Source organism: Bos taurus, chromosome 13, assembly GCF_002263795.3.
Source record: "Bos taurus isolate L1 Dominette 01449 registration number 42190680 breed Hereford chromosome 13, ARS-UCD2.0, whole genome shotgun sequence".
NCBI lineage: Eukaryota > Metazoa > Chordata > Mammalia > Artiodactyla > Bovidae > Bos > Bos taurus.
Genome location: NC_037340.1, coordinates 9,680,856 through 9,697,399, shown reverse-complemented (window position 1 = coordinate 9,697,399; position 16,544 = coordinate 9,680,856). Strand labels below are relative to the sequence as shown.

General features: G+C 41.9%; 1 protein-coding gene across 3 annotated transcripts in view; it reads right to left on the bottom strand.

Annotated features, from left to right (window-relative positions):
• MACROD2 (mono-ADP ribosylhydrolase 2) overlaps positions 1 to 16,544 on the bottom strand; it is a 2,330,645-nt gene that overhangs the window by 185,838 nt on the left and 2,128,263 nt on the right. For all 3 annotated transcript variants that reach the window (XR_009496772.1, XM_025000233.2, NM_001105029.1), the window contains 1 exon segment: positions 10,347 to 10,430. Coding sequence is in view for 2 of the 3 variants with exons in the window: in XM_025000233.2 (XP_024856001.1) it covers positions 10,347 to 10,430 (84 nt within the window). In the remaining variant the exon portion in view is untranslated.

Here is a 16,544-nt window from a genome sequence, read left to right as displayed (position 1 = left end):
TTGGGCAATTTATTTTCTTGGTCACAGGTGTAATAGAAGGTCTATGGGAAGACCATTCTGGCAACTGGAAGAAGTCATCGAGGAGCCTTGATCCTGCCAGCTTGGTCCTCGTATTTAACCATCACAATCATCAGGTCATCCTATTTTAGATCATGTTTGTCAACTTGTGGTCCACATATCTAGCACCCAGATTTGGTTTCTAAATACTGTTGTCCATTAAATGGAACCATAGCTCCTTGGAGAAATGACTGCTGTCAGGGCTGGGGCAGGGAAGATATAAAATAAGCTTGAGTATCTGCTTAAGTTGGGAAGCAAGGAAGAGCTCAAACACGATGTGTGCATGTTAAAAGAACACAGAAGCCACCCCGAAGGGGTCCCTGATGGTAACGGATTATAATCCATTGAGTAGAATAGAAAACTATGAGTCCATATGGCATAAGCAAATAAATTAATAATTTGTAAGACCGATGAAGGACAGGATAGTGACCTAGTTTCAACCACCATCCCCACAACAAGATATGCATTAACTACAAATGGAAAAGAGAGTATCTGTACAGTTGAGGAGTCCTAGAGATACCATTTTCGTCAAATAGTCAAAGGGAACATTATTGGTAATGGACTGAATTGGAATCAAGGGCGACTTTTTCCAAATCAGCCATGAGAACACGACATCATTTCAGCGAACACTCTGCAAAGAGGCATGACTTGAATCCAGTCATGAGAAATCATCAGACAAAACCAAACTGGAAACATCCTACAACGTGACCGGCCTGCAAGCATCCAAAGGATCAAAGTTAGTCAAACTGCAAGACGGCTCTGGAACTCTTCCAAACCAGAGGTAGTGGGGACGCGACAACAGAATAAAACAAAGGACATTACCGAGATTGGTGACACTTAAAAAGGCTGCAATCCATGGGGTCGCTAAGAATCGGACATGACTGAGTGACTTCACTTTCACTTTTCACTTTCATGCATTGGAGAAGGAAATGGCAACTCACTCCAGTGTTCTTGCCTGGAGAATCCCAGGCATGGGGGAGCCTGGTGGGCTGCCATCTATGGGGTCGCACAGAGTCGGACACGACTGAAGTGACTTAGCATAGCATAGCATAGTAAATGGGGTCTGAAAATTAAAGGTAGTATCCATGCTCGTCTTCTGCTTTTGATCTTTTTTATTGTGCTCGTGTAGGGTCACTGGCCACGTACGTAGAAAATACGCAGTGACACTGGCAGGCATGGGGGCAGTTGGGACACCGGATCTGCAACTTGTTTTCAGATGGTTCAAGAAGAAAAACATTCTTTTTACTATACTTGGCAAACCTGCTCAAAGACTGCCTCTGATGGCTCCAAAGTGACAGGAGTCAGGGGAGCGCAGCAAGGCATTAGGAGAGTGTGGCGCACGTCTGGGTGACTCTAGAGGAGGCGGACAGCTTTCAGGCTCTTTCCAGGACAGTAGGAAAGCACAGCTTAGTTACACCAGAAAACTGAAAGTTTGAAATATAATGGCGAAATCCTAATGCGAAAATCTGATCTGTTCAAATGCAATATTTCTCCTTAAAGACAAAACAAAACTTTTCTCTGATGAAAAATCAATGTACAATATTACAAACTGTCAAATGTCCTATCGGCATGGTGCCAGAATCAAAAATAAACAAATAAATAAACAACTCATGTAGCTCTATAAACCTGGGGTCTGAGTTTTCGACTCAAGAAAGACAAATGCACCTGAATGATGCTATTCTTGACCCTCAGTTTTGGAAATCAAAATAGACAAATAGTGAAACACATTTGGCCTGAATTACTCACAGACACCTATAAGACTTAAAGATACTGTGACAGCATGACGGTGTTCGTCCCTCAGCCATGTCGGACTTTTTGCGATCCCATGGACTGTAGCCTGCCAGGCTCCTCTGGTCCATGAGATTCTCCAGGCAAGAATACTGGAGTGGGTTGCCTCCCACTCCAGGGGATCCTGGATTTTAGTTTTAAAATCCTCCTCCTCTCCAGGGGATCTTTCTGACCAAGGGACTGAACCCAGGTCTCCCGTATTGCAGGCGGATTCTTTACTTGTTGAGCCGCCAGGGAAGGTGGGGTTGGGGTGGGGGCAAAAACTAGCTGGCCAGACAGGATGGAGGACATGCATGGGAAGACTCTTTTTTTTTTTTTCCTCCCCAGAAAGCTGAATTAAGTATAAGCAGGGTAGGACTTCTATTCTGGATTTAGTAGTTGCAGAGAAGATAAAAAGATTCACCTCTGAACCTCTCTTTTTCTCGGGTCCCATATCCCATGCCAGTGAACTCTGCTGGCTTTACCTTTCAGATAGGTCCCATATCCCATATCCCATATCCCATATCCCATGTCAGTGAACTCTGCTGGCTTTACCTTTCAGATAGGTCCACGGTCAGATCAGGCCTCCCTCTGTCCCTTCACTGCTACCTGGAACAAGCCACCGTATCTCCTGTTCCAAACCACTGTCTCCATGCTTCTGCCCTTAGTGCCCTACTGTTCTTGATCAACACAGCAATCCGAAGACTGCCTTTAAAATGTAAGATCGGGTCCCTTCACGGCCTTAGAAGTTCCACTCTCCCTTCATTCAGAGAAAAAGCCAGCATTCTCACAGTGAGCCACAATGCCCCGGCAGAGATTCTCAAAGTGGAGTACTGGGCCAGGGGACCAGCCCCATCTGGGGAATTACTAGAAATGCAAATTCTTGGGCACCCCGTGTTCCGTAAGTCAGAGACTGAGATCCAGTTGATGCATTTGAAAGCCTTGTCTCTGTTTGCAGAACAATTTTGTTCATGTTAAGAGGACTTTCACACGTTAATAAATAAGGCAGGTGAATTTTGGATGGCAGGGGGCTCTTCCTATTTCAAATTCAATACACTTGTACTGACTGGCCCCTATGTGCAGAGATTGGGCCTGGTGGCTTTTAGAGATCATCTTGTTGAAATCTCACCACACAGACCATTTAATATGTTTTTACTGACCATTTAATATGAAGAAGCTGCCTTTTAGTTAGAAAATCTGCCCAAGTAGGGAAGCAGAACTTGGGCCCTGAGAGCTCTGTCCACATTCAGGCTGAATTGTTTGTCTCTATGAGTAGGTGGGTCCATGTGTTTTCACCCAGCCAGGACACCTCCAACAGTGAAAGGGAACAGGCGCCAACAGAGTCAAGGACAACAGGCACACGTGAGCCATCCTGGGTCCCACAGGACTGTGGCTACTCTGCAGGTAGGTTCAGCCTTCTCCCCGTGGAAAATACCTTAATAGTCACATCCTCTAAGCCGCATTCAGAATCCTAGGGCTGGCTGAAACAGGACTCCACGGTCCTAACCTCAGTTCTGTTTAACGGGTGAATGTGGAGAGCACGACTAAAAATAAAACAAACCCTTGGGTCCTTCTAACCTGTGGCAGGGAGATAGCTCAGAGCAGCCCTGAAATTAAGCAGAACGTAGAGTATAATTAAAGCAAGATGGTGACACAGGCTTTTCTTCTATTCTGAATTTTACCATGGAAATTCACATTTTGCTTTAATTCGTAGTATTTTAAGGTCTAGAGGATAAAAAACAAAGCTTTCCTTCATGAGAAAGTTGCTTTTCCTCATTCCTGCTTTTTTCTTTCTTATTTTAGTTTTAAAATCTGGTCAATCATTGAGCTCGTTTGAGCGATGGCAAAGTCAAAATTATGACTGCCTGATTTTACCCTTCAGTGCACTTGTCAAAAAAATTAAATTAAAGATCATGCTTATGAATATAATGCATGAAGTGCTTCGTGGCATCCTGAAAGAGAGAATGTTTGTTCTGTCCAGCCACTCACAAAACAGTTTGTCACATGATATTTTCATATGCAGAGAAAATAAGAGGGCAGAGAGAAAATGCTGCCTCTCAGGGAATACAAAGTGCATTCCACCCATGGGTCATATATTCAGAAAACTTTATTTTAGTAAAAACAATAATAATGCTTCTAATAGCAACATTAGATCCTTCAAAACTTGTCGAGTACTTCCTAGTTTGCAAAATGTTTCCACATCTAATTTCATCTGACAAAAGAGATCATTAATATTTTAAAGTGCAGTATCGGGCTGCTTGATTTAGCATTGCCAGGGCTTGGGCTCCTGAAGAATGGGCATCACATGCAGGTTTGCTGAATATTCTATGTTGAGGCAATTGTGCAGCGAGAGTCAAAGTGCTAGTGTAAAAAATATGATGGAACAATAACATTCAGTACCAAAAATCACTGAAGGCTCTGGAGATGAATGTATGGAGAAAATTACTGTTCTGAGCTTTCTACTGAATTTTAGAAGCCTAAAGTCTCTTTAGTTTTTAATGAAAATGCTTTTTTTATCAAGATGAAGTAAATCTTTCTATTTACATATATACGTATGTATTCATATATATTTCAATTACACATAAATTTAGAAAGCTGAATATTAAACTCTCCAAAGTCTACCCCTCCCCCTTCTCCACTCCTCCAGTTGATTTCTGAGGTCACTTTGAGAGAGATCTATATATATCTATATATATATCTATATATATATATATATATCTTTCCAGACCGTATTGTATCTGTGGATATGTATGGACATACTTGGGGCTTCCCAGGTGGCTCAGTGGTAAAGAATCTGCCTGTCAATGCAGGAGACCAAGGAGACTCAGGTTCAATCCCTGGGTCGGGAAGATGCCCTGGAGGAGGAAATGGCAACCTACTCCAGTATTGTTGACTGGAGAATCCCATGGACAAAGGAGTCTGGTGGACTACAGCCCATAGGGTTGCAAAGAGTCGGCCATGACTGAACAACTGAGCACACAGCTGCGCACATATGAATATATACATAGCTATGTAGATACGTATTTTATATGCATATTTGCATGCATACGCTGCTGCTGCTAAGTCTCTTTAGTCATGTCCGACTCTGTGTGACCCCATAGACGGCAGCCACCAGGCTCCCCTGTCCCTGGGATTCTCTAGGCAAGAACACTGGAGTTGGTTGCCATTTCCTTCTCTAATGCATGAAAGTGAAAAGTGAAAGTGAAGTCGCTCAGTCGTGTCCGACCCTCAGCGACCCCATGGACTGCAGCCTACCAGGCTCCTCCATCCATGGGATTTTCCAGGCAAGAGTACTGGAGTGGGGTGCCATCGCCTTCTCCTTGCATGCATATACTATCTACTGTTTATGTATCATCTTCTACCTACTTACCTATCTATCTATCATCTTCTAATCTATTTATTGCCCTACCTATCCATCTGATTCTTGGAATACATGGCTCAGCTGGTTCTTTTATAATGAACTTCTAAGAAGCCAGAAATGATGAACAATATTGAATCAAGATTTGTAAGCAAGCACCGGAATTATTGTTTGCTTTGAGGCATCTACCAATCTCAGATGGTCTAGATCCTAGAACCATGGTTCTCAGACTTGAGCATGCACTGGAATACCAAGAGGGCTCTCAAAAACATGAATTACTGGATCCTACCTCAGAGTTTCTGATTCAGTAGGTCTGGGTGGGGCCTGAGAATCTGTACTTCTATCAAGTTCCCAGATGATGGTAGTGATCACAGAAATACTGAGAAACTTGGGCCAGAACTAGAAATGGAAGTAGTGACAGATTTCATTAATATTTTCATGGGGTCCAAAATCACTGTGGATGGTGACTGTACCCATGAAATTAAAAGATGATTGTTGCTTGGAAGGAAAACTATGACAAACCTAGACAGCATATTAAAAAGCAGAGATATCACTTTGCCAACAAAGGTCTGTATACTGAAAAGTATGGTTTTTCCAATAGTCATGTAAGGGTGTGAGAGCTGGACCATAAAGAAGGCTGAGCACTGAAGAATTGATGCTTTCAAATTATGGTGTTGGAGAAGACTCTTGAGAGTCCCTTGGACTGCAAGGAGATCCAATGAGTCCATCCAAAGGAAATCAGTTCTGAATATTCATTGAAAGGATGGATGCTGAAGCTGAAGCTTCAACCACTTAATGCAAAGCTTTAACTAACTAACGCAAAGAAAAAGACCCTGATGCTGGGAAAGATTGAAGGCAAAAGGAGAAAGGGGTGGCAGAGGATGACATGGTTAGATAGCATCACTGACTCAATGGACATGAATTTGAGCAAACTCTAGGAAAAACCAGAGGACAGAGGAGCCTGGTGCAGTCCATGGGGTTGCAAAGAGTCAGACATGTCTTAGCAACTGGACAACAGACCAGGGTTTGAATGAACTACACATATAAAGTGAAAGACATGGAAGAGAGTACTTTGTTATGAAACAGTGGGAAATTTGCCTGTTTCAGTTTTAGCAGTGGTTGGGGAAGAAAAAAGGAAGAAAGAAGTCTCTGTTGAGATTTTCTAACTTTATGTATGTGCTGACATGGGCTTAAAGACAAATAGCAAATGAAACAAAAAATAAAACTTTAAGCCAAATATGTAGTTTAAGGTATTCCTAAATTGGCAGTATCTTCAGGCATTGCAGAAAACAAAATATAAATAAATAAGCTTTTATTTCAACTTCAAAAAATTCCCACAAAAAAATCCAATGTACATGTCAATAAAAAAGACAAAATAAACAAGGAAATAACCGCAGGCATGAGTCTACAGAAAACATAAACTGTAGAATTTGACATACAGAGTGGAGATATTGAAATTTCAGATACAGATACAGATTATCTTAAAAGACACTTTCTGTGTTAACTAAATAAAGATTGATCAGGTATATTTAAAAAGGAACCAAATAAAACTTTTAAGAAGGAAAACCATAATAACTGAAATGAGAAACTCAGCAAACAGTTAAACACCAGATTAAAGAAAGTTGAATAAAAATTAGGAAATTGGATGACAAACTTGGAGAACAAACCATCAAGGAGAGACAGTGACACAGGAAAAAATTCAGTGTAGGGTAAGAGTCATGAAGGGCAAAGAAAGAATAGAAAGTACTGGAGAGCTAACATTTGGCAAGATAATAGGTGAAAAAATTTCAGAACTAATGAAAGAGGCCCATTTTCATGTCCAAGAAGCTCAGCAAATCATAAGAAGAATAAAGAGAAACCCACACTGAGGCACATCACAGTGAAACCGAGGAGCACTGAAGCTAAAGGACAGACTGTCAAGACAGCTGGAAAGAAAAGACAAATAACCTAAAAATATACAATAATTAGACTGAAAAATGAATTCTTAACAACTACAGAATTGATAGGACTATGGGAAAATATCTCTAAAACACTGCAAGAAAATCACCAGCAACCTTGAATTTTTACCCAGCAAAATCACCTTAAAAATGCAAAATAATATCTTTCAGACAAACAAACCCTGAGAGACCATCACTAGAGAATCTGCTTGTGAAAGACAGAGGAAAGAGTTGAGAAAAGCATGTTTTATTGAAGGTGGTAAGTTTTTTGTATTGATATTCTCTCAATTAAACATTATGTAAGAAATGAAACTGGCCTAAATTATTGGGAGTTGGAACTGATGGAATGGGTATTAACCAGGGTTTTTTTCCATATGCTTATGATGTGCTGGTTTATGGATAGCATCACCATTTATATCAGATGCCAATTAGTGGTTTGAAATCACTAATTATTTCATTATTGGCATTGCATTGCAGTGGGTCAAATCAAAGTATACTATGGTCCATGATATTTCAATCAGAATAATGAAAATAAAACTCTATATCCAAAAGTCCACAGTATAAAACATGCAAATAATTTTAGGAAATGTTTGATTTTTAAAATTTGATGTTTAATGTTTAGTTAAATATTTAAAGTTAAACACTTAAATATTTGTAATATTCAGTCACTCAAAGCTGTAATGATGGCCACATTTCTTCCTTCAACAAAATGAGTTCTAATTTCCAGAAGAGGGAAAGGGAAAAAGATTAGAGACACTGTGCTGCTTCCAGAAAGGAAAAAAAAGAGATTCTGACATTAACAAACTGCATGGTCTTGGGCAAGATAAAGAACCATTTGCAGTCTATTTTAAAAACAGTTTTGTAGAGAGAGAAAATGTGACCATATGCGCTCAAGATTCTTCTTCTGGATCAAAATACAGCTATTATGGTTTTAAATGCTAGAAAATCCAGGTGAATTTGTATTCTAACTCCACTCTGCATGGCCCTGTCTTTATACTACAAGGTGAGCCAAGGTGATTAGTAGTACCTGTCAGGGTTGGAAGCAGAGCAGGGAACCCAAAGGTAGGAGAGAAGTGAGAGGTCAAGCGATGGGGAGGACAGCTGAGTGATCTCTAAGAGAAAATACCAGGAGCACATGTCACAAAGAGAGGAGCCAACGAGAGCAAGTTTGAGGAACATTCCTGACCTACTCTATTGTGCAAGAGATCACTAGGATGGTTGTGGAAAGAAATCTCAAATAATTTATCTCAGGAGAAGGGCAGGAAGAGAAGGGAGTGACAGAGAATAAGATGGTTGGATAGCATCATCGACTCAGTGGTCATGAGTTGGAGCAAACTCCAGGAGATAGTGAAGGACAGGGAACCCTGGCGTGCTGCAGTCCATGGGGTCGCAAAGAGCAGGACATGACTGAGCGACTGAAAAACAATAGGAGTAATGATATTATTTTTGAGAAAAAAAAAATCAGTAGAAGCATTTTTCTGCACATAGAATAAGGAAATCCAGATAATAATGAATGCATACGTGTACAAATGATTCTGAAGTTTCAACACATCAATGTAAGCATCTATTTGGTCTGAATATAACTAGGTAATTTTCTGAACTCAATAAAACCAACACAAGTTAATAGAAAAAAAAAATTAGAGAGATGACCAAGTTGGAAAATGATGGATAACTCTAAGGCAGGAAGATTGCAGAGAAGGGTCGTGACCCACATACCCCTTCTACCCAGTCCCTTTGCATATCCAGCAGGAGAGAATGATCAGGACTCTCTGAATCATGGGAGGAAGTGAGGCACAGGCAGCAACGTAACACCTGAATTGGGGACATGGTTCCTTTTGTCCAAATAGAAGCACTGCCAAGTGACGAGCGCCCCCATCATGTGACCACCTACCACTAGCACGTCAGACTCTGCTCCCTCCCTCACTCCTTTCCCAGCAGCTTTCTATTTCTGAAGACATTCCCATGTCTCCGTAGAAGGACTAGCATGTACATTTCACCGCGATGCTATGGACCGAAAGGTCCTGGTAGCACATCCACAGGGACGGCACTTTTGTGACTCAGGGCAGATTCTGGGATGGTATATTTGGGTGAGGTGAAGATATATTATTGAGTCATATTGGGATTATGAGATGCTGCTCCTAAACAAAGCAAATTATTTAGCAAGTACACAAGTTTTCACATATTTGCAGGAATAACTCAGAAGAATTCCCCTGTTAATCAAGATGACTTTTGCAGTGTATGCTCCCAAGTGACCCCCAGGCTCTGGAAAACCACCTCTGACCTGGGTCACACCTGTGACAGGAACCTTTCAGTGAGGGGGAGCCTCTCCAGGGAAAGGAGACTGCTGTTCTGCTTCTAATTCATCTCCCAATCATGGTTTTAAGAGATTATCCAGGGAATGACCTAATTTCAGTAGGAGGTGGAGCCCTGGCTACTCTCCCAATCAGATAAAGCTTAACCACCTCCTGCCAGTTAGAGATGCTGGCCTTCTCCTTGGTTCTAAGTGTTCTCTTTGAATGATTCTAAGCTTTCCATGACCTTTCAATGAATTAGGACAATGTGTACCATATCATGGTCCTGCTTGTGATATTTACTAGAATAGCCACCACTGATGGAAAGCGGACCTGTGCTAGGCACTTTATACCCACTATTTCTACTGTTACTCCCTCACTCTGCACCCAGAGTTACTATGGATCATTTCTTCATAAAACAGCCCCTTTGGGCATACCACCCAATGCATAAATGTGAAGATATGTTGGTTTCCAGAAAGGAAAAGAGAACAGTAAAGACAGGAAATGTTTCTATCACTCATTCCTGAGGTTTTGTTCTGGATCCAAATGTATTCATAAGAAAAAAAAAAAAAAAAAGATCCCAATAAGACAACAGCTACTTTGCAACTCTTCACGTAGAGATCTGGACCTTCACCCTTATGTGATTTCAGAACACTGAAGTGGTAAGCAGTATCCACACTTGGCAGGAATGGAAAATACATTACACCGAGAAAATGATTTTCTACATTTGGTCTTTACCTTAAAATGATTCAAACCTGAATCTGCTATTTCACTCTCACATTCAGGGGAGAAAGGATAAAGGATAAAGAATTTCCCAGTGATTCTTGAACACTTAGAAATACCTGAATATGAGAGCATACACATAATTTACAAATTAAACAGAAATTTCTTTTCATGGTGTATTTTTTTTTTTAAGAGACAAAGAACTGGACTTACCCTCGCTGGAGTCTTTGGAGCCTTCTGGCTTCTTTGCTTTGCTCTTCTTGTGGGGTGGAGAGTGGTCTTTTGGCTCTAACCCCTCTGGAAGCACATAGATTTAGTACATTTTTATTTAAAAATCTCCCATTACGGGTTCAAAATTATCATGATGTTTAAAAATACATTTTTCTTACTAAATCCACACATAGAATGAAGCTTAACTGTAGGTTCACCTGACATTATGGCTGAGCTAAATTCTGGCAAAAATCTGGGCTTCTCCAATGAACATGAACTTGACGACTTAGAGCTTAGGCATAACCATTTTGTTATTGTTGTTGTTGCCATCATTAATGATTCACAAGAATGTGAAACCATAAGAGCGCTTTTTAAATTAAAAAATTCTCCATTAGGCAACTCCAAATTATTCTGATTATTTTCTAGGAGAGTTTGATTTAAAACTTCATGGATTAACTGACAGATGTCATTTTGCAGTTTCATTTTAGCCCTCAAAGTTTGGCTAGATGAGCTGTAAAGTCATCTCATTTGGGGGGAATGGGATGGGGGATGAAATTATTCTCCTTCTATTTAACAGATTTCTTTACCAATCCAGATTCTAAACAATTTCCATATGCCCCTGATTAAATTCCTGTGTTTCCCACTTTTCTCAATGCTCCTCCTGCCAAGGAGGCTGATGACAGATTCTAAAGACAGTTTTAGGAAAACTCTTTCGAATTCATCCCATTTGGATATGGGATACTTTGTTAAACATTATATCTGCAGCTCTGGCCTCTTTATTTCTCAAAGCTTATGTCTTCAGTTGTTCACATGGCATCTTATTTTGGATTTCGTCCACTGGCCCCTCCAGGTCCGCTTTCCACCCTTCCTCCCTCCGGCTTTGGGACACTGGTCTCTATAGGTGGTACCAATGAAGTCCCCATCTCTCTGGCTTCCTATTATATGCAGCCAATGGGGAGCCCCGGGCATTTATTTCCTAGGCTGCCAGTAGTCTTCAAGGACTAGTTATCTTCCTAAATCTAAGGTCACAGTTCCTACCAACCAACCCTCTCCTCATGGCCCTCCCTGTCTTCTAGGTCCTGAAACTACCACCACCCTGTTGCCTTTTCAGGGCTGGGAAGTACCTGTACTCCACTCTTCCCAACCTAGTGATTCCCCTTTACTCTGCTCCCTTATATAAATAATGCCATGAGGCATTTCAAACAACGCAGCTGGAACAGTACACTGACGTCTGCAAATCTGTTCTCTCTGCAGTATCCCACCTCTCAAGGGAGAGTGTGACTTATCTACCCAGGAATTTAAACCCCAAACTGCGATATTATCCTTAATATTTCTCTTCAATTACTTCTCCAGTAAAGCAATTCCATCATAATGTGTCCTATTACCTCTGCTCCAAGATATAGCCGACGTCCATCTACTGTGCTCGTTCTCTGCAGCCACCACCCAAGTCCAAACCAGCAGTATCTTTTACCTGGGTTACTACGATAACCTTTTGGATTCTAACTCCTAGCTCTCTCATCTTCCTATAATCTATTCTGCACATAGCAGCCAGTTATCTTTTTTTTTTTCTTTTTAAAAAAACTTTATTTTTTTTAATTGAAGGATAATTGCTTTACAGAATTTTTTTGTTTTCTGTCAAACCTCAACATGAATCAGCCATAGGTATACATATATCCCCTCCCTTTTAAACCTCCCTCCCATGTCACCAGATCACCCTGTTTCCTTGTTTAGAAACCACTGCTCTTAGAATCGGAGAAGGCAATGGCACTCCATTCCAGTACTCTTGGCTGGAAAATCCCATGTACGGAGGAGCCTGGTAGGCTGCAGTCGATGGGGTCGCTATGAGTCAGATACGACTGAGCGGCTTCACTTTCACTTTTCACTTTCATGCATTGGAGAAGGAAATGGCAACCCACTCCAGTGTTCTTGCCTGGAGAATCCCAGGGACGGGGGAGCCTGGTGGGCTGCAGTCTATGGGGTCTCACAGAGTAGGACAAGACTGAAGCGACTTAGCAGCAGCAGCTCTTAAGAATAAGATCCAAATCCAGTCTCATGGGCCAGGAGAACAAGTCACTTGGGTTCCACCTACCGCATGAGCCCCGTCTCCCATTTGTCTTTGGCTTCAGACTATTAGTTCCCTTCTTTCTTTTCTAGGCTTGTTCTTGCCTCATGACCTTTACCCTTGCTGCTCTTCCTTTTTCCTGACGCACACATTCATATGCCTACCCCATTCCCATCTTTTAACATGGAGTCACATTCAACTCCCAGGGAAGGCTTTTCCTGACTACTTAATCTGAAGGGTCACAAGGAAAATCTGTCACAGACACATCACCTGGTGTAACTGAAATTATCTTGCTCCCTTGTTTATTTATTATTTGTCTCCCTCCTATACCATCCTCCACCTTGAGACGGTAGGTTCCATGAGAAAGGGCATTTGTCTTTCGTAATCCTCTCTTGTGTCATTGGTGTCCAGCAGTGCCTGGAGAATTTCATTTCAAATTCTTTTTTATATCCTTATCACCCAGGCCTTTCTTTGAGACCAAGACATAATGGGGTTTGTGCCTAATTCTCACTCTCTTAGCAACTATTACCTATGCCAGGACTCTATACAATAGAGTTATGGTGACTCATTTTTCTTTTCCCATTTATTATAAAAAGAACAGAACAGAAAAATGCATTTGATAGATGTGCTATTAAAAACTTTGGCATTATGGACTATAAAGGGGTTTGGGCACTAGGTTAGGCCTTCTGTGGTTGCAAGGCAGTCACATCCAAGGTCATTACCACGACCAGGGTGAAAAATGTCGCCAATGACTACATTAGCAACTCTCCCAAATTTCTGTCACCAGGTGTGGGTAGATATTGACCTTTCAGAACGGGTTCAGCAAAAATAGAAATGAGATGCTTGAAACAGCTCACTGGGCACAGATGCTGGCTTCAAAAGGATTCATAAAATGAGCAGAGCACCACTTGCAATATCCCTGGGAGAAGCCTCTCACCCTCCCTTGTGCCGAAATGCATTGTGTGCAACCGGGACCAAGAGGAGAGTTTCCAGTGCTGGGAATTCAGCTCCAAACCAGCATTTCCAGAAAGTGACTTAAGAATTAAATTATGAATTCATGATTACCCACCTAAATGGGAGTTCTTGGGGAATGGGTGAGATTTAAAAAGACATCTCTGTGTCCACATTTTGAGCTATTTATAAACTGTAAATGCACTGGTGCTTCCTTTTTGAAGAAGCTGTAGGGCACTCCTGGGGTCACCAGTGGGCATAGATGCATGTTAGTTATGAGCAGCCATTTATGTCAAGGGTCCCCAGTCTTCTGGGGGCCAGGAACTGGTTCCATGGAAAACAGTTTTTCCACAGACTTGAGAGGTGTATGGTCAGGGGTAATGTGTGCAATGGAGAGTATAGAGGAAGCTTGTCTCCTTCCCCAGCTACTTACTTTCTGCCGTGAGGCTCAGATCCTAACAGGCCACAGGCTGGTACTGGTCCATGGCCCGGGGGTTGGGGACCTCTAGTCTATGACACAGTATTTCACAACACCCACGGAGACACTCGACTGAAAGTGACTGCTACATATGGCCTCTGTGCTCACGTTTTCCTCTCCCTCTTAGCCTGGGAAAGCTAGAGGACCTTCCCCAATAGCACCCCTCGCTTCTCCTTAACACTGGGTCAGCTTGTCTCTGTTGCCTCTGTTTGCAGCAGAGGCTGAACCTCTGGGGTGTTGCCATAAGCATGGCTTTGTCCCCAAGGAACTCAACTGGGCTCTGGCTCTTGGGTGGCGGACCTGCCAGAGGTGGCTGCTGATTTTCTGTCCCTGGGCTCAGGTTGGGGTCCATTTCAAGAGTGCATGGTCTTGGAAGTGGAAGGACATGGGGAAATATTTACTATGCTAGGATTAAATGACTTAAACAGGATCCTAGGCATTTAAGTTAGTCTATTTCTACCACCTTGAAGAGGGGCAGAGCCTCTCTTAGGATGACTCTATCTGACACCATCTGATATTATTCCCCCTAAGCATTGGATAATAACATTCCCCATCTCTTTGAGACGTTGGATATCCTAAGTGAGTTCATGTATATTGAGCAATAACACAAGGAACAGCTCAATTAAAATCCTGCTCAGCAAAGGGATGATTGGACTGATCTGAGCTGAGTCAGCCTGCACTAGCTGGTTGGACCTCTCTCCCCTCCACCCCTACATTCATTGGCTAATGTTTGGCAGTTTGAACAATACTATTTATACCAAAGAAATCTGCAAACTCTCCAAATTGGGGCTCCCCCACCCCCAACCAGAGAGTACATTTCCCGGCACCTCACTGGTTTTTGATATTCATATTATTTTTTACTAGCATTTACTAGCATTTGTTGACTGGTTGGTTCACACAAACAGGCCTTCACTAGTGTCAACTGCATTCTTAAAAATCCTTCCAGCACTACTTCTTGTATGAGAAGAAGAGGCGATGCAGGGCTCAGGGAAGGCTAGCTGTTAATGGTCTTAGGAGGCTCGATCAGACTCTTCTCAGACACCAGCACACCAGAGCATGAGACTGAACAGAAGTAAGCCTGCTCACAAATACTTGGCAAGGCCAGCTGGCCCTTCATGAACCCATCTTGCACAAAATCCCCCATGATTTCAGCACTCAGATATTAGGAACAGAGAGCAGCTTCCCAAGCCCATTCTGCCTGAGTGACTAAGTGTCCTTGGACCACTGAGTGTGACATCAATGGCTGCATCCAACTGCTAGAGATAAATCCCAGAAAACTTGGCAGGACTAATATCAGAAATGATGATTCACTTAAGGCCCCTAAACCCCAAATGCTAACTCCAACCTTATGGGTTCTGTGTTAGCGTTAATGATTTCCTTGAACTCACTCTGTGGTTCAGATAGCAAGTAGCACCTTATTAAGAAGCCAGCCCCCCTTTGCCTAGAAATGTGTATTTACATCACTTAGGGCAAGTGATCCTTAGCAAGATAAGGGCCTTAAACTATCTGGCTGAAAGGGCAGTGCTCCCTATGGATGAAGGATAGTCCAAGGACATCCAAGGATATTCCATGTGAAGTACAAGCATTAATGCTAAATTCATGGAATTTAAGACAGGGTGAACAGTATGAAAAGGCAAAAAGATAGGATACTGAAAGATGAACTCCCCAGGTCAGTAGGTGCCCAATATGCTACTGGAGATCAGTGGGGAAATAACTCTAGAAAGAATGAAGAGACAGTGCCAAAGCAAAAATAACACCCAGGTGTAGATGTGACTGGTGATAGAAGCAAAGTCCGATGCTGTAAAGAGCAATATTGCATAGGAACCTGGAATGTTAGGTCCATGAATCAAGGCAAATTGGAAGTGGTCAAACAGAAGATGGCAAGAGTGAACATTGACATTTTAGGAATCAGTGAACTAAAATGGACTGGAATGGGTGAATTTAACTCAGATGACCATTATATCGACTACTGTGGGCAAGAACCCCTTAGAAGGAATGGAGTAGCCATCATGGTCAACAAAAGAGTCCGAAGTGCAGTACTTGGATGCAATCTCAAAAACGACAGAATGATCTCTATTCATTTCCAAGGCAAACCACTCAATATCATGGTTATCCAAGTCCTGACCAGTAACACTGAAGAAGCTGAAGTTGAATGGTTCTATGAAGACCTATAAGACCTTCTAGAACTAACATCCCAAAAAGATGTCCTTTTCATTATAGGGGACTGGAATGCATAAGTAGGAAGTCAAGTAACACCTGGAATAACAGGCAAATTTGACCTTGGAGTACAGAATGAAGCAGGCAAAGGCTAACAGAGTTTTGCCAAGAAAACACACTGGTCATAGCAAACACCCTCTTCCAAAAACAGAAGAAAAGACTCTACACAGGGACATCACTAGATGGTCAACACCAATATCAGATTGATTATATTCTTTGCAGCCAAAGATGGAGAAACTCTATACAGTCATCAAAAACAAGACTGGGAGCTGACTGTGGCTCAGATCATGAACTCCTTATTGCCAAATTCAGACTTAAATTGAAAGCAGTAGGGAAAACCACTAGACCATTCAGGTATGACCTAAATCAAATCCCTTACGATTATACAGTGAAAGTGAGAAATAGAGTTAAGGGCCTAAATCTGATAGATAGAGTGCCTGATGAACTATGGACTGAGGTTCATGACATTGTACAGGAGACAGGGATCAAGACA